This window comes from Xiphias gladius, chromosome 6, assembly GCF_016859285.1.
Source record: "Xiphias gladius isolate SHS-SW01 ecotype Sanya breed wild chromosome 6, ASM1685928v1, whole genome shotgun sequence".
In the NCBI taxonomy this organism is placed as follows: Eukaryota; Metazoa; Chordata; class Actinopteri; order Istiophoriformes; family Xiphiidae; genus Xiphias; species Xiphias gladius.
In genome coordinates, this window is record NC_053405.1 from 29013744 (window position 1) to 29037588 (window position 23845).

General features: G+C 40.9%; 1 protein-coding gene across 1 annotated transcript; it reads right to left on the reverse strand.

The window, feature by feature from the left end:
* Window positions 1-326: 326 nt before the first annotated feature.
* lrrc40 (leucine rich repeat containing 40) lies at window positions 327-16868 on the reverse strand. The gene is made up of 15 exons (XM_040127919.1): window positions 16626-16868; window positions 14933-15114; window positions 14515-14588; window positions 13702-13831; window positions 13471-13594; window positions 11704-11843; window positions 9332-9504; window positions 8815-8905; window positions 8135-8180; window positions 5787-5889; window positions 5581-5688; window positions 4472-4582; window positions 2540-2617; window positions 1051-1236; window positions 327-584 (listed from the first exon to the last, which is right to left on the reverse strand). Exons 1-15 carry the CDS (start codon window positions 16768-16770, stop codon window positions 479-481), a joined length of 1797 nt encoding a protein of 598 aa, XP_039983853.1. The 5' UTR covers window positions 16771-16868; the 3' UTR covers window positions 327-478.
* Window positions 16869-23845: the final 6977 nt, after the last annotated feature.

Consider the following 23845-nt stretch of genomic DNA (forward strand, 5'->3'; position numbering starts at 1 on the left):
CCAGTCTGATTCAAACGTGGGATACGATGGGTCGTGAAGAGAGGTCAGCAACCCGAAGGTAACTTCACCCATCAGGAGGGACAGACTAGCAGCTGTGAGGGAATTTTTTTTATTATAATCATAATCTGTGCTTTGACAGCACACATGAAGCCAACTGGCAAAACTCATTTTCTTTTCTAGCTGCTTAAAGCTGTTGTTTTGTTTTAATGGGCCTATGTTCTGAAGAGCGCTTCTTGCATTGGGCCCTTAACTGTTGCTACTGAACTATGATAAAATTCACACCACTCCTTGTAATTTTTATCAACAACTTTATTGAGAGAAGTGCCTTTGTCATTGGTTCTTTTATTACTGTGGACTGAATTGCACACTTGTGTAAAATAAAGAACAATCAACTTGTTGGTTGAAGCATTTAAATGTCAAAATTGATTTAAAAAAAAAAAAAGGCCTGTGTTGAGCACATCTGAGCTTATTTCAGGGGTCATGTAGGTATGCGGCTGCGGAGGTACTCCAACACTGCATCCGTTCCTTTGGCCACGATCGCTGCTCTGGGTGTGCGGAAAGGATTCCCCTCCAGACTAAGGCACCTGGGGGACAACACAGGCTTCAACTCATCTGTGTATGGGTTTTTTTTTTTTTTTTTTTTTTGAATTTTTCTCCAGCATTTGAAAATTCAAAATAAACATAGTAAAATTCCTGGATTTTTAAAAAATTAAATCAAAACCAAGTATATTGAATTACATTAACAAGACAGTGCTTTGAGGACTGACTCGCTGCATTTCAAACTCAGCTGAATGACTTCACTCCACTTTTTTCTGGGTTGAAATTTAAGAAACTATCAACCTAAGAACAAGCAAAGGAAAGCCTAGAAGGCAACGGACATTGCACGGTAAAAAGACTGATCAGCTTTAGTGTCATTTCCCTCTGACTGAAGAACACTGGAGACGGCAGCTGGTGGTGTGCTGCAGCGAAGGCGTCCAGACACAAGCACGTTAGGAGAAGGTACAGGACAGAGTGCACACTTTTGTTTCTTTGCACAGCTGTGCTTCCTACCTCAGGTTGGAACATAGGCCCAGTTCAGGGGGGATGTTAAGCAGGTCATTGTTTGACAGATCCAGTGTTGACAGGTGAACCAACTTCATCAGACGACTAGGTTCCACCCCACCCACCTGGTTGTTACCAAGCAACACCGTCTCCAAGGATGCGATCTGATAGAGGACTTCAGGGAAGGACCTGAACCTGTGATCAGTACAAAGACTATGACAAACTGTAGGACACAGTCCAGCTGACGGATCCACTATAGATGTTTTTAATTTGGCTAATTGTGCTGTCTCTCTGGCCCGTGACCATCAATCCATTGAGGTCTCCCATCACTTGGAATTATCCAATTGCTTCAATGCTTCTAACAGGAACAAGGAGAGAGAAGGCTCCCTGAGGAGCTTAGATTGAGGAACCCCAGGTGTACCATGCTTTTCAAGTTTTTTACTGGACTGACTGGTTGGCTGATTTAAAGGGATAGTTAAATGCAGGGCTGGGTGGCTGTGGAAACAGCAGCATTACTTTAATATGAATATTATGGCAATACGGTAGCATTGGAGGAAAGTATACATGGAGACAGGGACAACAGCAGCTGCTGCTTTATTGTTATTCGTATTTATTCCCAAATTGAAATAATTAAATGTGTGTAGTACGTCAGTCATCCAGGTCATGGTTACCCAAGAAGAGATACCTGAAGACATTTCACCTCTCACCCAAGAGGCTTCTTCAGCCCCCCCCACCTCAAAAAAAAAAAAACAACCAAAAAACAAAAAAGCCTCTTGGATGAAAGGTGAAAGTATTTACAACCAACTCAATATTAGCTCGTTTGAGGAAATTGAAGTACCTTCTCCAAAAAATTGTTCTATCAGTCCTGTAATTTCAGAAGAGTATTGGTTTTTATTGCCCCCTCATGTCTGTTCTGTCTTTTCAGGAAACGCGTATTAATTATCTATTGGTGTTATTTCTATGCGTCACATTCTGAGACCCCCAGATGTCGCAATAGATCCATTATTGCAGCAGAAGTCGTCAGGTGTTTTTCTTTAAAACGCTTACTGAATTGATATGCTATATGCCATGAGTAATTGCCATCTCCTTAAAATAATGCTGGACTGAGGCGAGGTTGTTTCATTTGGTGAATACATGTCCTCCGTCAATGTCTCTTCCTCATCTCTCTCTTACATTCATATCAGTTATCCCTCTGAGGTCAAATTTCATAATTCAGTTCTTCACAGTGTTCTAAACCTAAGTCTCAATGAGACTAATCCTTCATGAGTCTGATGAAACATCATGAAAATTAGAACAAAAAAATTTAAATCAATAAATAAAGCAATGCCGGGGGCGACCTGAGACAGCTCACTGATGCTCTTTGTGAAAGATAAAATGAAACTGAAGTAGCTGATGTGTGTGTTTGGTGGTTATATGAACTTCAGTTCCACTAAAACAGATTCCATCAGATGATGATAATTTGATCTGTAACTCAGCGGCTCCTGAAACAGTGAGTTACCTGTTGCAACTGAGGATAATGGAGCGTACTTTAGTTAAGTTCTTCATTTCAGATGGTAAATCACTCAACTGGTTATTCCTGAAAGAAAAAAAAGACAGGACATAAATTCAATATGCAGCCCTTTACTGGTGGTTCTCTATTAAAATCCTATTCCTAAACCCTTTGAGAAATGGGATCTGTGACATTGCTGGCTTCATCTATTTGTTAAAGTAATCACATTTTGGACTTCAAAAAAACACTAACTGAGCACTTTATTAGAAACACCATACTAATACTGGGTTGCTCCTTTTGCTCTCAAAACAGCCTCAGGTCTTCATGGCCTGGATCCACAAGTATTAAGGGGCCCAACGTGTGCCTTGAGAACACACCACACCATTATACCGCCAACACCACCACGGACTGTTGACACAAGGCAGGTTGGGTCCATGGATTCATGCTGTTGTAGCCAATTTGTGACCCCACCATCTACTGCCTCAGCAGAAATCCAGATTCTTCAGCCCTGTCTTCAACTGTCCAGTTTTGTTGCTGTGCCCACTGCAGCCTGAGATTTCTGTTCTTGGCTGACAGGAGAGGAACCCGATGTGGTCTTCTGCTGTTGTATCCCATCCTCCTCAAGGTTGGACCTGTTCATTCTGAGATGCTTCTCTGCTCACCACAGTTGTAAAGAATGGTTATCTGAGTTACCGTAGCCTTTCTGTCAGCTCCAACCAGTCTGGCCAGTCTCCTCTGATCTCTCTCATCAACAGGAACTGCTGCTCACTGGATGTTTTTTGTTTCTGGCATCATTCTCATTAAACTGTAGAGACTGTTGGAGATCAGCAGTTCCAGAAATACTCAAACTCAGCCCATCTGGCACCAACAGTCCTGACACATTCAAAGTCACCGAGATCACATTTTTTTCCCCATTCTGATCTCTGATGTGAACATTAACTGAAGCTCCTGACCTGTATCTGTATGATTTTATGCACCGCAGTGCTACCACATGATTGGCTGATTGGATGACTGCATGAATAGGCACGTGTACAGGTGTTCCTAATAAAGTGCTTGATGTGTTTAATTCTCCTTTCTGTACTTTTGTTATAATGGCTCTATTTAAACATGACAGGACCAATACAAATAGAGCTGCAATGCCTGCATGATATTTGGTACCTTGTGCATGAAGAGGAGCTGTGGCACTGCTGGAGAACAGCGGTGTGTTGTTAAATAACGATATCCAGTGAAAGCTTTACAACATATTTTTGCCTTAATTATTATTTGCATGAATAATGTTCATCATGAGCATGAGGGACACTGATGTCACTCCCATTTCTCACTAGTCTATTCAACTCTGTAGATCCTCTAAAATCCCATAAAATCACTGTCATCATTTATTAGATGCAATGTAGAATTCTGCTGCCTGTTATATACAATGTGACAGCACCCAAGCATTGTTGAAAATGACAAAACATTATGTTTGATTCCTAGTTGCTTAAATGCTGTATGTAAAGTATGTAAAGTCTATGGGTAGAAGACATGAATAAAAGCTAAAAAATGTAGGGAGACTGATGGTTTGATGATTACTATGGTGTCAGTTTCTCTAATATGAAAATTTGTATGTAAACTGAATATCTTTGGGTTTTCGACTGTTGGACAATACACTACAATACATACATTTGAAGAAATCACGCTGGACTCTGGGAAAGTGGGACATGTTTTTTCACTGTTATCTGACATCTCACTGAAAATTCGATTCATAGAGAAACTAACGGGCAGATTAATTACCAATCAAACAACTGATTTATTGAATAATCGTTAGTTGCAGTCCTAAATCTGAATACTGTGTGAGCAGAAATTTGTATAATGTCAGCATACATTACTGAGTTTATGCAACAGCCTTAAAATGTAAATATATTGTAAATGTATGTGTGCTGATCTGTGTCCATTTGTGTGTACCTGAGGTCGATGTATGTCAGCTGCAGTAATTTGCAAATATCAGGAGAACAGCAGGTCAGTCTGTTGAAACCCAGATTGATATCTGACAGTGACGAGTGGAACTCCACCAGTCTGCACACATAGCACACACACATGGTTAGTCCAGGAACCATATTTGTTCAAACAGTTGTTTTGTGATACAATGGGCTCGTTCAAGATGAACTACATTTTGCCCTGAAAGCGCACGAGAGCGGCAGAGAGCAGCAGGGGGCAGTGACAAAAAGCTGCAGTTAAGACGGACAGTTTCCAACAGCCTTCACAGCCTGTACAAGAAGTCAACACTCATCCCATTAGATCTGATCCTGATTTAGAAGGTTATCAGAGCAATCAATCAGCTCATGCTCAGTCTCCAATAACTGCTGTTTTGATGATATTCCTCTTTATGACAGGGGGTCTTAAATTGCTTTATACACGACCTTTGATCATAATGACAGCATTTATGGTTTAACCTCCGCGTTACAACATTATTTTGCGTGAGGATTTAGATGGGCTAGAATTCTCCTGTACGGCAGCCATCATATCAGTCTGCTGCATATAAATCATCCGACCAGACTTGATTGCTGTACCAGTCCCTCTCAAACTAAAGAACTTCAAAACATGAATCAATAGTCTACTGATTGTATTCCATAAGCAATATTCATATAGTAGACTACAGCTATCATAGATGACAATCTGTGAAAACTATCTGGAAGATAAGCTGAATGTATTCAGCCTCTCTGACTGACAAGTCACCATCGACCATACATTTATTCTGTTAATAGAATAAACCTTCATAGTGAAAAATATGCGTAAAAAAAAAAAATCTAAATCTCTCTAACTAAATATGAAAGGATTGTATAAAAACGCCATTCTGTTGAGTCAACATCTGAACCCATCAACTCTTAGATCAGGTGAGAGCCAGTTTGCATGCCATCAGAGAAAGTCCAGATCCAGTCAGAGAAACCTGGCTCATCTCAAGCGAGCCTAATCTTTGACCTCAATCACACAGTGATTGAGATCAAGTCAGCATCACCCAGGCTGAATGTAGGTGTGTGTGATTCTATGTATGGTTGTGTATTTTGCGTGTGTACCTGGGAGGTATGGAGGTCAGCTGGTTCTTGCTGAAGTTAACAGTGGTAACACCTTGACCTGCTGCAGCATCAAACAGCTCATCTGGTATGATACCTGCCTGCTTCTCGCTGAACACAAACACACGTCAGAGGAGTACCACCTTTTTTCGTGATTTGTTTTTTGGGAAGAAAAATGTGTGTGCAGGACACAAGTGTCTATCACTAACCTGTACACCAATGACTTTTGAGTTTTAATTTTATGTGCATTGACGCCGGCCTGGCTGGGTAACGTCATAGCTGTATGTCCTTCATCTGCTCTCTCAGGCTCCTCTGCAAACACAAACACAAACACAACAAAAATGTACACCTTTAGCTTTACTGACCTAGACTACATGCGTCAAATTCAGCAGAATGAGAACAATTAGCAGATTCAATATATTCAGTCCACTAGATGGAACTGATACAACGAGTTAACTGATATACACTGAGAGAAGTCAGTAGAGTCTGTAGATTTTAGGACTGCAATAGTTTCAAACTTTGGCTCACTATTGGTTTTGTACATAAAAAGTAAACTAAACTTTTGGGTATCACTCTGTTTTGCTGTTCATTTGGTATATTAGGTGCAAAATGTCATTACCAATTAAACACAATCTCTTTTTTCGGCAATACTCTTCTACTTAACAATGTTTTTTATTTATAATCCCTATAATTAAACTGTAATATTAGATTAACTGCAGAAATTTAATGAATCGTGAAGATTCATGTTCATATACGTTGGGTGACACCCGGCGATGAGTAGTGGTCACATCAAAACTTGCAGTGTCCACTCTCCTGAGAAAAAGCAACATTCATCTGTAGCTACAAAGCAGCATGGCAGACCAGCATGGAGCACATCACCATTTTATCTAGAGGATAACTGTGTGATCGAAGAAGATCAGCTGGTGGTGTCTAACTGACATGAGGAATGGAGAACATTATTTTTGAACAGCTCTGTCTACTTTTGTCAGTGGTTGAATTTACACAGTGAATTGAGTGAAACCTCTAACGCACACTAAGATACACTAAGTGTATAATCTTAACTCAAGGCCCACTTACTAGCTTTTTCAGAATTTTAAACCGCATCTCACAGTTGCACATCTCACAATATAGAACTTCAATCACAGAATTACAGCAGGTTGTAAATGGGGGAAGATGGTAGCCTGTCTCTGGTCAAAGATGGTCTCTGGTTTCAGCTGTGAATGTCTTTCTTGATCTTTCTCCTGCCTTCCACTGACTCTTGGTTGCTGAGCTCTCACCTATTCCGGGTGGATGCTGTGAGCAGTTTTAGTCTGGTGTTCAAAAACAGCAGATGTTGTCCGTTTCCACTGTTCATTCAGTCTCTTGTCCAGGCTCCTTGCTCTTTCACTCATGTGGTGTTCCAAGGGACGTGTTAACAGATCTGGATACCGTATTCTAAGATGGCACCCCGTTTCAACGAAAGGTGCACACTGGGTGCAAAAATCGCTTCTGCCTTTTTGGGCCATAGAGCACTTGAGTCCTTCCCTGTTTGAACCTGGCTGCCACATGAATAGCACAGAAACACTATTATGGCTTCCAAGACTTCTTAATTATTATCTGACGCAATGGAACAAATTGTGATAGACAAAGAGTCATTCAGAAAAATGTATTCACCGCTTTACAGCTGTTTCTTGAAAACTGATTCTTGAGGGAAAAGTCTTGCTGGGCCTGTGGACCTGCAATTCTGACCACCCCTCCTAAATCCCTTCACATCGCAGCGCTGTACCTGATTGCTTGAGTTTTCCCCACAGCTATCATCTGTGATGTCTTACACCCTTTCAGTCTTCCTCTTAGGAGGGCCTGTCTTTACGGTGTACCAGCAGGGATCTTTAAGTGTTGAATGGTGTGTAATAAATGCTGACTCCCTCTGACTTAGAGACTCTGGCTAGATGTTCTGACGGTCCTGCTGCATAAGAGAATCCCACTGGGATGGCTCAGAAGTCTGACCAGGACACACATCCATTCCTTTTACCTGTCGGCCCTGCGTGCCACTCGCTATGAACGTCCCTTGAACTCGCATGACCTTGAGATACGGTTAAAAACTAGGAAAAAGCTAGTTAGTGGGTCTCGAGCTGAAATTGTTTTGTTAATCACATAGATCACAAGGTCAAGAATGAGCTTCCATTCTCAGATAATCAAGAAAACTTAAGAAATGCCTGTTTCTGTTGTTGCTGCTGTCACCAGTGATGTGTTCATAAATGTTGCAGTTGTTCTCTGTGGAACCGATAAACACTTATGGGAAACTCTGTTTCAGTCAAGGGAAATTCAGACCAACATGGGGAGAAGAAATCATTCTCATTTTGTGGTTTTGTGATCTCTGCTGAAACAATCAGTATCAGTATCAGAAAAACTTTATTGTCCATAGCAAGGCAGAGCAAATTTGTTTTTGATGTGACTGACACAGTCATTGAGTCAGTGTTGATGAACAGCATTGTGCACGTGTTTGATGAAACTGTTTTAGCCCTTTTAGGTTCAGTGGTCAAAACTGTTTTCAGTCAGCACAAAAATTGAATTTTACCTTTAATTCTTCCTCTTAAATATTTCAGAAGCTCATTGGTTCCTTTCTGTGGAGAGGACAACAGAAGAGGAGTGTAAGCGGTCAGAAAATTAATATGTGAGTGCTTTTTTTTGGACGCAGAACTAAACACTACCAGCTGATTTGAGGGTTTTACCTGGAAATATGTCACTGAAATTTCATACAGAACCATCACTAAATGTATTAACTGCGACATCTGAAGTGTACTCTTATCATTTCTGATTTCCACCCCCCTAAAATGCAATGTACAATCTAGAACTGCACTGATGTGTTATATGTAGAGCAAAGCATTTCCAAGCTGCCAAATGGTAATATCTTCATTTAGAAAAGAAATTAAGAAATTAACCTTTCCCAGAAGACCACAATCTTTACAAGTCTTTACATGGAAGTTATTGTGACACAATTAACTCTCCAGTCTACAGCCCTCATCTCTCTCCCTGTCACTGAGGCGGAACAGATGAAGCACAGTGACCTGGAGCTGACATTGTGCTACTTTCTTTGGGCACAAGCATTTTCCCAGCTTTTCTCATACTTACACAATCTACTATTGTGTTTTATAGTCATCACTAAATTAAACCAATTTGATAGACTGTTTTCAATGTTCTTCAATTATCCAATCTGTTTTACTGTGGATGTGTTTGTGTCCTCAGTGTGTCACCTACAGTGAGTAGGTCTCTCCTGATTCCTCGCAGAGGGTTTCCCTCCAACAGTAACACCTTCAGATTGGGCAGCAGGCTGAGAGACGCTGGAAGACTTACAGAGATGGACCCCAGTTCACATGAAAAAAGTCTTAGCTGCTAACATTTGCTCTGGAGGACTCAACTGTGCTGAGTTAGCTGTTAGCTTATATCAGTGTGCATGCACACATGCATTTACTGTAACACTGAAATAATTTAGTATTATATCACTTAACACCCAGAAATAGAATATTTGACATTAATTTAATTATAAAATACAAAACATGAGTACATGTGTACAAAAATAAATTCCAGTGATAGATTCTAGAATCCACCTGGTGAAATCCCTCTGAGCACTGAAAGATGAAATTGTGAATGGTGCAATGACTAATGGTTATATTTGTTTCTCACTGGATTTTCCAATCATCTGTTGAATTTAGCTCATGAGCATAAACAGTTACCTGCTATAGGCAGTCATGGCGTCATGATGCCGGTGACTTACGTTGTAATGTCATTGTTGGTGAGGTCGAGGCGTGTGAGTGTGCTCAGTAAGGTGATCTGTTCAGGGAGGGTTTTGATCTTGTTGTCTCGGAGTTCTAGAAGAGAGATGGCTGCCAGGCAGGCCAGCTGCTCTGTCTCCAACTGCTCAATCTGGTTGTTCCCAACATACAACTCCTACACAAATACACAAAATTATATTTCTTGAGGCCATAATATATGAGCAACATTTAAGGCAATGTGAATGCAAGTTTTGACATACTCTGACCTAAAATAGGGACGGAAATTCCTTAACTGGCCACGTTAATGATCAATACTCAATTAATCATGACAAGCTTGTAAAATACAAAAGTCATACACATTTTCAAGTAAATTGGGTATTTGACTCATAAATCAAATAAACAGAAGAAAATGATCTGAATCATACTTTCAGGGTAACTTTATTTATTACACATCATCTATGATGCTCTTACTCCTGCTCCGCGAACTCTTATGCAACACATGGCCAAACTAAATCCTAGACTTCTTAAACTTGTAAGAATCAGTTTTCAGTTTGCTGCTGACTCTGACAGTAGACCTTAGATGACAGCACTCCCACATTGCTGTACCTGTTTAATTAATAACATACACTAACTGAGCACTTTATTAGGAACATACTGGGTAGATCCTCCCTTAGCTCTCAAACCAGCCTCAGTTCTTTGTGTCCTGGGTCCACAAGATGTTAGAAACATCCCTTTGAAATTCTGGTCCATGTTGACATGATTGGATCACATAATTTCTGCAGATTTGTCAGCTGCACATTAATGCTGCCAATCTCCTGTTCTACCACATCCCAAAAGTGTTCTACTGGATTCAGATCTGGTGACTGGGGGGGACACTGAAGTCCACTGAACTCATTATCACGTCCACAAAACCAGTTTGAGATGACTTTTACAGTACAACATGGAGCATTATCCTGCTGAAAGTAGCCCTTAGAAGATGGTAAACTTTGGCCATGAAGGGACTCACAAGGTCAGGGACAATACTGAGACAGGCTGTGGCATTCAAACCATTGATTGATTGCTACTAAGGGGCCCACAGTGAACCAACACCATTACACCACCACCAGCCTGGCCTGTTGACACAATTACGGTTGGGTTCATGGATTCATGCTGTTGATGCCAAATTCTGACCCGACCATCTGCTGCTTCAGCAGAAATCCAGATCCATCAGACCAGGCTACATTTTTCCAGTCTTCAATGGTCCAGTTTTGTTGAGCCTGTGTCCACTGCAACCTCAGATTTCTGTTCTTGGCTGACAGGAGAGGAACCCAACTTGGTCTTTTGCTGTTGTATCCCATCCTCCTCAAGGTTGGACCTTTTCATTCTGAGATGCTTTTCTGCTCACCACAGCTGTAAAGAGTGGTGATCTGAGTTACTGTAGCCTTTCTGTCAGCTACAACCAGTCTGGCCATTCTCCTCTGACCTTTCTCAACAACAAGGCATTTCAGTCCACATAAGTCACTGGATGTTTTTTGTTTCTGGCACCATTCTCTGAGAGAACTCTGAGAGCGTGAGGAAAAAGATTCTCTGGTCTGATGAAACATAAATTGAACTCTTTGGGCAAAACTCCAAACACTATTTTTGGTGAACAGGGTTCTCAGCGGACATGGAGACTGATCAAAATTAAGAGAAGGGTGAATGCAGCCAAATACAGAGAGGTCCTTACGAAAACCTGCTCCAGAGCCCACTTGTCCTGAGACTGGGGCAACGGTTCAGTTTTCAGCACGACAATGAGCCAAAGCACACAATCAAGAAAATGCTGGAATGGCTCTGGGACAAATCTCTGACTGTCCTTGAGTGGAAATTGATAAACTGCCCAAATCCAGCCTCTACCAGCTTGCAGAGACTTGAAGCTATAATTGGTGCCAAAGTTTTGGAAAAGAACCCAACGTGGTCTTCTGCTGCTCACTGGATGTTTTTTGTTTTTGGCATCATTCTCAAAACTCTAGAGACTTTTGGGGATCAGCAGTTTCAGAAACACTCAAACCAGCCCGTCTGGCACTAACAGTCCTTCCACGGTCAAAGTCACTGAGATCATATTTTTTCCCCATTCTGATCTTTGATGTGAACATTAACTGAAGCTCCTGAACTGTATCTGTATGGTTGTATGCACCGCACTGCTGCCACATGATTGGCTGATAGGATAACTGCATGAATACGCAGATGTACAAGTGTTCATAATAAAGTGCTCAGTGAGTGGACACGGCTCTAAGAGCAGAAAACAAGAACAAGAAAATTCAGTAAATCTGGTCACAAATGTAATGCTCTTAGCATCATTTGCACCATAAATTCGTTTTGTTTATACTTGGGGAAACTCTCATGTTGCTATGGTTACCTTGAGTGCGGGTGCAGGGAGCTGTGGGAAGATGCGGAGCTTGTTGTGTCTGAGGTAGAGCTGCTCCAGAGCGAGCATCTCTGACAGGCTTGCAGGGATATCAGTCAGCTGGTTTTTACTGCAATCCAACAGCTTAACACCTATCAAAACAAGTCAGTTGCAGATACTCTTAAAGGGCTGGGCAGGAGGCGAAGGTTTTTTGATTGATTTTTTTTTTCTGTGAACAAGATCACACTTTTAAACTCTTCAAATGCACAAATATTTTAGGGCTTCAGTATGCTTCCAATAAAGTGTGTGTTGTACCATCAAAGAGTGTCTGAGACCACCTTTCCAGCACACCTTTCCAAAGTCAGAATTGTAACCGCTGTACCAACAGTATGGTGGTGTGAAAGTAGGCAGAGACTGAACTTCTCTTTTTTTATTCTTAATTACTTCTTTCACTTTCCTTGTTGAGACTACGAAGACATGCAAAATACACGGAAATCTTGGACAGAGATCACGGAGGCAGTGAGGTGCAGCCAGGAGGACGGTATGACAGCAGCCTTTTCACCCCACTTTCCATTGTGTACATTTGCTGAACTCTATTTGGTCATGCCAGTGCACTTGTTACATAGCACCAAGGGTAGGGAAACCCAGTTAAATGGAGAGCTTGGAACAGGTATGATGTTGAATCTCTATGACCTGATGGAGAAACAGCAGCTGGTGGTGGAGATAGGGTAATAATAATTTAGATATGAACAGAACAAACGTCGTACCAAACAGGTTTTTTGATGCGTATGGAAAGTCTTACACTATGTTCAGAGCCCCGTGTGAAAAAAAGCAATCCTCTCATTTATTTGAAAGGAGCCAGTCCATCAACGCAGCAGGGGTGTCCATGCAGAGGGCTGTAGCAAAACAATGCAGGGCCATTCGGCAAAAAAGCTGAACTTGGCTCAATTTTTGCAACATCATCCGGCAAGACACTGTGTTGGCCAATCAAATACATGAAACAGCACATTCCTGGTGGACTACTTTGTGACATTAACAGAGTATTTTTACTGTTTTCATGGTGATCATCTTGACAAAAGCTAAAATAGCTACTGCCATGATAACTTTCAAAACTTGTAAACTCCTATGAGGATGTTTTAGCATCTGATCAGCGCATTAATATGTTACCCCAAATTGACTTACTGACTTGTATTTTGTTGTCTCAACAGTGACTTAACCAACATGCCTCCGATACCGAGCCTCCTGCCCCCCCGCAGCCTTCAGTAAACTTTGAATGGAGTTTTAATATTCAGACATGCAGAAATATTCCAAAGTTATAGTTTTCTGTGTGGTTGGTGGTCACATTAACTTAATTTGACATAGAGGTCAATGGATACAGTTTCCATATTTACACACCCCAAATGGTCAAACAAACACTAACAAATAAAGGCCAGGTGAAGAGGATTCACTGTGTATAATAGCAAATTCACAATAATTTCCATATTATCTATATACTCCTATTATCAAGACAAGAGAAGACAAAGAAGAAGTTATGAATTTGCATTGACTGCAAACAGTCTTACTAGAACAGTCTTACAGTCTTACTAGAAAAAATTAAAAAAAATCAGATCGTGATTAATTTCAAATAAACACCTTTCCTTAATATAAGCCTGTTTCAAATAAGGCTTGTTTCTCTCTACTCTTGAGGTAAATAAAGGCCATTATTTCATAATTTAGGTTATATCGAGTGTGAAAACCGGCCATGTAAAGAAGCCGAAAAGCTCAGTTAGCTGGTCTTACTTGTTAGCTTAGCCAGACTGTCAGGCAGACAGCTGAGGTTGTTGTGACACAGGTTCAGTTTCTGCAGGCAGGTGAGATGGCCCAGGCTGGACGGCAGGCCCTTCAGATGGTTGTTTGACAGGTCCTTCAACAAATCCCAACAAACAGGACATCTCTGTCAACCGATCACACAACATGATAGAAAGAGCCTAGTGGGAGTGTAATATACTACATACAGTTTGTGTTAGTTACCAGCTCGGTCAGGTTCTGCAATTGCCCCAGTTCCTCTGGCAGGCTCTCCAGCAGGTTCTGCTGGATTGTGAGGCTACGGAGGTTCTTTAGAATACACACCTCCACTGGCAGTGATGTCAGCTGGTTATGACTGGCCACACAGGGCAAACAAACACATATTAGATTTCAGTTTATATTACATTCATGAATAAATTTTCCATTTATTTTTCCCTCCATGGTTAGCTCCATGCAGGGCTTAGTGCAGCTGTCAGAGATTTGTGTAGCTGACCTGGAAATCTAGTTTAGTGGGTGCTGTGGCACACTGTGCTGCCATAACAAGTGGCCAGGGATGCCGCAAGATTTGTTCATTTTTATTTTTCATTCTAAAAGTTTACTAATGTTTTAATATATATAAAAGTTTGGGACAAATTTATGTTGAAATTAAGTTATTGTGAAAAGAATGGATTCTTGGTCGTGGTCAGTGACACAATCGGCTAAAATAATGTGGGCTACAGTATATGTGTGTGTGTGTGTCTGTGTGTGTCTGTGTGTGTGTGTCTGTGTGTGTGTGTGTGTGTGTGTGTGTGTGTGTGTGTGTGTGTGTGTGTGTGTGTGTGTGAGAGAGAGAGAACACCTTAATAAAGCAGTATAACTTTGGAGTTCTTGTCACTGGGCTGTATTTTGCTCAATTTAGTGAACATTTCTAGATGTATATATATAGAGATTTCAAATCTGAACTGTATTCTATGACAAAAACGTCATCACATCATGCTCTAATATTCAACTCAAAAGCATGGATACAAAAACTTTGGACTGCAATATATGTGGCTGTACCTTAGTCGAAGTTGCTGGAGTTCCTGCAGTTCTCCCAAAGCACGTGGTAAACTGCTCAGCTGGTTGTCATGGAGCTGCCAGAGCAAATTAACTTTTTATAGCAGCTACAATTAAAATGTCTTCATCTTTTTCGATAATTAAAACTGATGTCTCACATTAACACTACTTTCATCAATATCTACAAGTAATAAAAGGCAGCCAAAATAGATGTCATGTGTACTTTACTCAATGAGTAAGTGACTCAGTAGTGGTAGTTTGTAGTTTTAGAAAGTTAATGATTTAGGCTGGGACCATATTACAAGAGATTTATTGCACCTCTTCTCACCGACATATTCATAACACATGTAGGATTTGTCTACTACTTGGTTGGATGAATTACTGCGTCAGGCTTCTTACTGACTTAGTTTGGGTGGCTTACATCCAGTGTAGTGAGTCCAGCCAATAGTCTAATGTCATCAGACAGCTGGGTAAGCATATTGGATGAGAGCAGTAGTTTGGTGAGGTCAGTCTGTTCCCACCAGCGATCTGACGCTCCGAAGCACACATTCTGCTGCGCCTCCTCTGGCGTGTCAATGTTTAGACGATACACGTTCTGAGGGACTGAGACAAGTGATAATATAGCTTTTACACAGACACATGTGTTTAAATGGTTAAATGGAATTAACATATTATATTATATTATATTATATTATATTATATATATATATATACACACACACACACACACACACACACACACACACACGTATATATATACAGTATATACATACATACACACACTCACATAAGATTTTCAATATTATCTAAATGCAAATATCACAAGGTTGCTTTAGCTGCTTCATTAGTTTCAACACTGACTAGTGTTCTTTGTGTGAAATGCTGCAGCATGTGCTGAGGACTCAAAGCGCTTCAAAATACATGTCTCATCGACCCATTCACACACTGACAGCACAGTATCAGGCACAGTTAGGGGTTCAGTTGTCTAGAGGAGCCAGGGATCGAACCTTCCAATTATTAGACGACCGCTCTACCTGAGCCAATGTCCCCCAAGCCAGTATCATTGAATTAATTTGTTCATTTATTATTTTAATCTCCGCTACCACTTATCTTTATTTATTCATCAGGGGGACAACAAGACCAATTTAGAGGATCAGGAGTCTTAGGATCACATATGATTATGGATGGCTGAAAGAAAACTGTCCCTAAGAGCATGGCTGATCATTAAAATACGAAAGCACCTAGATTATACTTCTCATGAACTTGATATGCTTCCATGAAAAAAGTAGAAACTAAAATTTAAATAACTAAAGCAGAGTTAAACCTAGTTTAGAAAATTAATTATGAAATGACTTTTGCCAAAACAGTAGGAATAAACCTAAAAATGCACTGCAGCATTATTCATCTGTGGCTCAACGTGTAAAAACTGGCCGACAATACTGAATGAATGTCTTGTTACCGGCCGCAACAGCCTGGCTTGTGCTGGTTTTACCTTGAGTCTGTGAGTCTGTGAGCATGTGTGTGTGTGTGTGTGTGTGTGTGTGTGTGTGTGTGTGTGTGTGTGTGTGTGTGTGTGTCAAAATGGCAAATTGTGGTCGTGGAGACACCTACTGTAGCAGGATCTACCACAGAGGCGATTTTGAGTACTTTGGCAGGTGTCTGTCTCTTCCTGCCTACCCGTCTTACTGTATGTGGACAGATGTTTTCACCACGATAGCCTCACAACTGTTCAAGATACAGTCACCAAACTTCACAGGTATGTAGTTGAGATCAGAGTGAAGGCTGAGTTCCAAGACGGGCCCGGTCCGACCCATGAGTACTCGGTAGTCATTACTAGGTTACTACGTGACTGCTGAGTATTCCTGTGATAACGTAGTAATGACTACCGAATACTCATGGGTCGGAACATCAACATGTTGACGGGCGCTGCTGCTGGTGAGATCCCATCCCAAGATGGTCTCCAGTTTATCTTGGTATATCACCCGAAACATTTATTATCCACGTTTTTATGCCCCATTTTGAACAAGCGTTTGAAGTTCTAGTTCATTTCATAGACAGTATTATACCTTCGATGGTGTTGTAGCTAGGCAAGCTAGCTAATAAGTGAAAATTACCTTCTGTCAGCCCTCGGCCGGACAGGTTGAGCTGGCCACTTTTCCTGGCTGCCTTCAACAAACCGTGAGGAACGGCCGGTTCTGCCTTTTCTGTCTTGAAGCCAGCAAGAGAGTCCATCTTATCCGGTCTTCTGAATCGAGACATTGTCGGCGTGTTTGGTGAAATGGGTCTCTAGCACCGAGCTACGTGTTTACCTCCACACCCAAACCGTCCGTGTTCCGCCCGCCAGCAGCAACAAAAATATCTCTTTCGTCCGGAATCCTTCACAATAAAAGCGTTATCGCCGCAATCCCACAGACTTGCAACAAGACGGCGCAAATTCTAAGTCAAATATTCCTCTCGGACATGGCTTGTCCCTTTTTCCTCACACAACATAATTTGTTGTGGGATTTAGTGAAAACAACTAAACCCTTGAAATTTGTCATCCACCGAAATTAGTGGTGACGGGAAAAAAAACAAATTGCCTCATTTTATTCTGAAGGTCACTAGCACATTGGGAGTGGTGTATTTTAATTTATGCTACATATCATTTCAGGATGAACATTGCATCACGAGTGGTGGTATGCAACTGGGTAAGTAAGTACAATTACACAAGCACTTTACCTAAGTACACTTTCGAGGCACTTGAACTTTACTGCCACTTTATACTTCTACTCTGCTACATTACTGAGGGAAATATCGTACTTTTTACGTCACTATATTTATTTGACAGCCTTAGTTACTAGTTACTTTGCTTTTTCAGATTAATAATACAAAATAAAATGAGATAATAATGATCATATATTATTATAGATTGAGCTACCGGACAGAATATAAAGTAGTTAAAATGAGGTCCACCTTTACCAACTGCAACATTAAAGTAATTCACACATTCTTGCAATAGTAATTATAATCAGGGATTAAATTGGGATCAGTGAAGAGGGGGAGCCCTTGTCCAATGAGGTTGGGGGATTGGGTACCTGTTGGGTCAACAGTTTTCATAGGGGCTCTGAAACGAACACAATGTCTATGTCTTTAGACATTGTGTTCGGTGGATCTGGATTGTCTAAAATAACAATGGCACTGTTTCAGGAAAGAGACGTTGTTGATGATTTTTTTAAATTAATTTTTTAAACGCTGTTTAATTCACCATTGCATTGGTGAAATTTCAGAGACAGATATCTCAAATTGAATCTAACTATCTAAATGGACAGATACCAACAGTGAGAGCATTCTATTGCATTTATTACTTGCTGCTGGATTCTGTGCTCTCTCCATCTGATGGCATCTATCTTCATGACCTCATCCTTCCTCTGTAGTGCTCTTGTTGCTCTTTCAAGTTCTCTCTCTCTCTCTCTCTCTCTCTCTCTCTCTCTCTCTCTCTGGTATTGTATCCATTAACATTGTTGGTCTATGTCTCCTCTATCGTTCTACTCCATACCACACCTTTGTTATCAGTTGGTGTCTCTGCCCTTTCATGTCATGTCTTTCCATCCCCAAAATCTTTATTCTTCTATTGTGCTGTATCTCCTCTCCTCCCCTGGCCTTCGTACTGTTGTGTGCAAATATATTCTATCTTTTTCTGGGGAGGAAGGATCAGAGTGTGGTGTCAGAGTGTGATTTCGGTCGACTGCCTGATCATTGAGCCTCTGCTTGGCCCATGGTGCGCCTGAGCCTGGCTTGTAGGCGGCGGAGAGCACTAAATGATCTCTCACAACTGCAGCAACTGACCGAGATGGTAAGGGCTACCCTTAAGATTGCCTTCAATGATTGGAACATCGTGGGATCATGGACCTTGAACACAATCTGTCTGAATGTCTTGGATGGCTTCTGGCCCCTTGCTGCTCAAAAAGCTTTTCGCCACCAAGACCTCCTCTGGGACTAGTTTGATGTTGTAATGCAAGGCTAGTTTCTCTAGGGACTGCATGCAGTAGAAGGTTTCAGAGGTTGGGTGACATGCTTGGATGCCAGTCATGAGCTCTCTCTCAACACTGGAACAACAGTTCTTCAGCTCACTGGTCATTTGATCAATGCTGGGGTAGAAAAACCTCTGCTTGAGATGTTCTGAATCATTGAGCAGGTCTGAGCTGGACCCTAAGGACACCTTCACTTCCTTCTCAGACCGAGAGAGGGCTCCTGGATGGTGTCATGGACAGCACTTTTTTGGTGCACTGCCTGTGCCAAGTCAAATGTTTCTTTCTGAAGAACCTTGTTAAACCCTTCAATGATTCCAAGCAATTTTTTGAACACAACCAACAGGTAGACCTCAGAGAGTTTGGATAATTCTGAATGCAGACCTAATACTGTTGGTGTTTTGTCGTCTCAAGGGATTTCATGTCAGCAGGAAAATTCGTCAGGATATTGATAATTGATGAATGTACAAGCTCTCCCTGCTCAATGTGGAGCTATTTCTGAATGGCAGAAAATTGGTCATTGTTGACTATAAACACACTAAAAATGATTAGTGGTTGACAAGTAGATCAAAAAATCCCTGGCTTCAGGAATGGCCTTGCAGGTGTGGCAAAGGACCAGGTTTAGGTCATGTGCAGAGAAATGCACATAGACAACTTTTGGATGTTTTTCCCGTAAACTAGCTTACACCCCTCTAACAGATCCACTCATCACTGCTGTGTCGTCATACATTATATTTGGGCCACAACATTCAGGTCAGCAACGTTTTTGACACAAGAACTTGCTCGACTGCATTTGTGATCGCTTGTGCACAATAGCCATCCAGTTTCTTCAAGCAATGGAATCTTTCCTCGATGTTACCTTCTGGTGGGACATAACACAAACATACAGCGGGTTGTTCTGTGTGCTCATTCTTGGCTTCGTCTGTCATTACCGCATACATCTTTGATTCCTTTACTTCTTGAATCATCTGCGGCATGACCTCTGTGGAGCAACATCCGATCAATTCATTTTGGGAAGAAGGGGAGAGGTATGTAGTATTGGCAGGAGCTTTGTATTTCTAATGGAAAGGGTCAAACTTTTACAGCAGCTGCATACATTAAAGGAAGTTCACTTGCCTTGGGCTGTCATCCATTTTATTTTGGCTGTGAAAAGAAATGCCCAGTTTGGCCGGACATGCAGTAACGGAAACAAATACACTAGCAGTTTGTAGCTGCTCAGCTTCGTCACCATGAACGTTGCTTGCTTTATAGCTCATCCATGCCACCATGGAAGCATCTCATTCGTCCCTAAAGAATCCAGAGTCCCCTTCCAGTTGGTGTAGCCAGTAGAGGCTAGACCATCTTTGTTGTCCCTACATTGCTGCTTGCTGAAGAGTCTGCAGCAGAGGCAGAGGGCAGAATTTTGGCTGACTGAATATTCAGGCCACTTATAAGTGTCATACCAGCTCCTTTGAAAGGACCTCTTCTGAAGTCCAAAATGATTGGATAGCAACTAGATGTCTTATACTAGCTTCTGGACCTGTGTGTCGGCTGCCTAAATCTGTCTCATTAGCCTTCTCCTGTCTTTTAGTTTTAGGCATCTACTTTTATCTTCCCACAATGAAACTCACAACAACTCTATCACCTGTCTTATTTACTCTATGTTTTACCTAGTTTACTTAATTTTTCCTTTTATTTTTATATATTTTCCATATTTGACACTTTTACACAGTATTTTTGTTTTATTGTCCTATACTAGTCTACATTTTATTTATTTCACACCTGTTAGGCCATGTGTCTAATTCAATCATCACCTTGTCTTTTCCGCCTTATTTCCTCCTATTTGAAGTGTTTTGAGCTACATTTTATTTATTAAACATGATTCACTATAGGATTCACTGTAGGATGATGGAGTCATTGACGTTGTAAATAAATATTCATATTGTAATAATAACAATAGTAATAATCATAATAATAAGTGATTTAAGCAGCTGACCATGTTTCTGGCAATGGAAGCATAAAATGACCTGTTGCTAGCTTGACATTTCTGCTTGTTAATGAAGGTGAACTAAGGTAGCCTGGTAGCTACCTAGCTGCCCATCTGAGTGGAATACACGTTTTGGTCGCCAAATGAGTTGCAGAGAGGCATATGCTTCATACATATACTTCATACATAGGGGAAACGAATTATGGCTTGAAGACCTATCAATTGGATTCTACAAAGGCATAGTAAGGTCATCCCACGTTCTTTCTATGTTTAGCCCATGTTCCACATTAATATCACAGTGATTGCAGGCTAGTTAGACCAGTGGTTCTCAAACTGTGTGCCGTCACACACTGGTGTACCTTGGAATTAGTCTTATTTATAATGATTTACATAGTTACAATCAAATGTAAAGGTGTAACTTGGCTATTCTTGTTTTCAACAATGGTATGCCTTGTGCCTTGTTGCCCTTCATCCTTTTTCTTTTTGAAAAAGCTTCTTATATCCATAACCTTCAAATCTTGCCTTAGTGGATTGGCTACAGACAGTTGACAAGTTAAAGAATCATGATCATTCTCCACTCATTTATTCAGATTGTTCCTTTGATTTCTCACCGGTCTGTAGCTAGCTACCCACCAGATGCCAACAATGACAAGCCCTGTAACCAGTGTGCTCTCTCTGTCTCGATCTGTCTTTCTCTCTCTGGCTCACTTAAAATGTGCGCATGCCAAGTAGTGTGAAGCAGATCTGCTGCTTGAATGACACACAGAGGATCCAAAAGGTACTTTTGTTTTTGATCAACGATATCATATTATTTTTGAGGGCCATAATGCATGACCGGAATAACAAATGAATAGATCTGGGTCTATTTTGTTAATGCCACTGGCATTAAGGTTGATATTCCCCAGAGATCATTTAATCATTTTTTTTTCTTTTTTAAAATAAAAAAAGTTACATGTTGGATGGTTATATGTCTTGTTATGTGTGTCTCGGAGGTGTCAGATGGTCTTCTCTCTGGTCAAATGTGAAACAATGTAAACCACGGCGAAGATAGAGTAGGTCTGTACTTCAGACACTTCCTGCAACCTTCTTTTTTAAGGCTCTTGAGTCATATGGGTGTTGTTGAGGAACAATGTCCACGGGCTTACTCTGACTACCAGCAGTACAGCAAAAGTTGTCATGAGGAACAAAGATAAGACTTAAGGAATTCATGCTCATTTATAAACAGAAAATTCCAAGAGGGCACAGCATACAGATTTGGGACCTACACAATAATGTTGTGGCTGATCAATGTATGTCTAACAGAGAATTTGGTAGTTTATTCTCATGTACCTTATTATTATCTACTGTATTGTGTGTATAATATATAGGTTTGCACCAATTCCATACAGTGGATCAGTATCCGACTCAATACTGACTCTCATGTTGGCCTTCAATATGGATGAGTGAGGAGGCTCAGGCAGAGATCAGTTTAGCCCTTGTGTGGGTAGGAATTGAGCATCATGTGTAACAGAGTGACAAAAGAACAACAGCAAGCAACACCTGGCCCCACCACCCCTGAAATACTCTCCCACTGACCAATTAGAGGACCAAACCATCAGTGGTGAGTTCACTACACACATACACACTATTTGGTCCAATTAATGTTTACAGTTAAATAGATAAGTATTTGGAGAGCGAGAGTGTTGTTGACCTGGCTGGATGTTGTGAAGGGTTTTTCTTCACCAAGGAAAGAATTCTGTGATCATCCACTTTAGCTGACTTCTGTGGTCTTCCAGGCCTTTTGGTGTTGCTGAGCTCACCAGTACATTGCTTCTTTTTAAGAATGTACCCAATTGGTGATTTGACCGCTCCTAGAGTTTCTGCCATCTGCCTGATAGATTTGTTTTGATTTTTCAGCCTAATGATGGCCTCCTTCATCTGCATCTACACCTCTGTGGACCGCACATTGAGAGTTCACATTAGCAGCTACCAAATGTCAACACTAAGAATCAACCCCAGACCTTTTATTTGCTTCATTTGTCATGAAATAAGGAGGGATCAGGCCACACCTGACCATGAAACTGATTGTCAGTCAATTGTCCAATCACTCTTGAGCCTCTGAAAATGGGGGACTATGTATAAAAATGGCTGTAATTCAGCTGTAATTAAACAGTTCATGTGATATTTCTGTTAAACCCCTTGAATTAAAGCTGAAAGTCTAAACATAATCACCTCGTAATGGCTTCCTTTCAAATTCACTGTGGTGGTGTACAAAGGCACAATTCCAAAAATTGTGTCACTGTCCAAATACATGTTCCTAACCGTACACATTATACAGTTCGCTTCATAAATCAATAAGAAATGCCAATATCCTTTATCTGTTATCTGCTAATTTCAGTTTCATGCTTTTTGTAGGACTTGCATCCATGGCTGTCAAGAACTGCAGACTGATGAATCCTCCTATGTGGCAGAAACACAGACATTAATTCACACATAGCATGACATACATCAACATGAGATGAAGGATGATCTCCATCACATTGACCTTGTTAAGCTGATCGGGTACCTGCCATGACACGACTTATCCACAGTAAATACAGTTTCTTTGACAATGTCATAAAATTCCACCATCAGTTACGTTCATTCAGTTAAGGCAGGCCCCACTGACTTTGCAGTGCCACATGGATCTTTGGCTACATAATACCTTACCTTACATAACAATGCAACAACTTCCATGCAGTGGGGTATACAGAGAGAGCACTAGTATCGGTTTGGTACTCTGTATCCACAGGAACCCAGAGTTGAGGTATCAGAATACACGTAAGGAGAGAAAGCTCGATTAGTGCGTCCCTAGTATTGTAAATGTTACTCTTGTATTTTGTAAAGTACAGGAACTAGTTTGTGATAAAACGATTAACTGCAAATTTGTTTGGTAATACTGTATGTAGAACGAAAGCACAGTACACATATAGAAATAATAGGTGCCTTAGAGGGAGGCCTATACTTTTATATAATCTTGAGCGACAGTCTTGTAGAGTGGCTCTGATTAAAATTAGTTTAAAGTACATTTTTTGTTTTTTTTGTTTTTGCAGTTTATATTGCACTTACACCTAACCCTAACCCTAAATAAACAATAGACTGGTGGAGAAGCTGGATATGCACTACTTGTTTTATTGGATGACAGTGTTTTTATTTATGGAAAGTCACTCACTCACTATTCTTCATGTTTATGTAGCATGTATTCTACAGGAGCTGGCTGAGAACTGCTGATGAAACACAGCAGATAGCACACACCCAGATTGCGGTGACAAGATTCCTTTGGACTGTGAACTTTGACCACAATTAGAATAAGGTGTGTGTGTGTGTGTGTGTGTGTGTGTGT

Coding starts and splice junctions, on each gene's coding strand:
- lrrc40 (XM_040127919.1), bottom strand. CDS start 16,770: ATGTCTCGATTCAGAAGACCGGATAAGATGGACTCTCTTGCTGGCTTC. Junction 8,181..8,814: donor TCAGGAGAGACCTACTCACT/GTAGGTGACACA, acceptor TCCTCTCCACAG/AAAGGAACCAATGAGCTTCT. Junction 2,618..4,471: donor CTGACATACATCGACCTCAG/GTACACACAAAT, acceptor TTTTTCTTTCAG/GAATAACCAGTTGAGTGATT.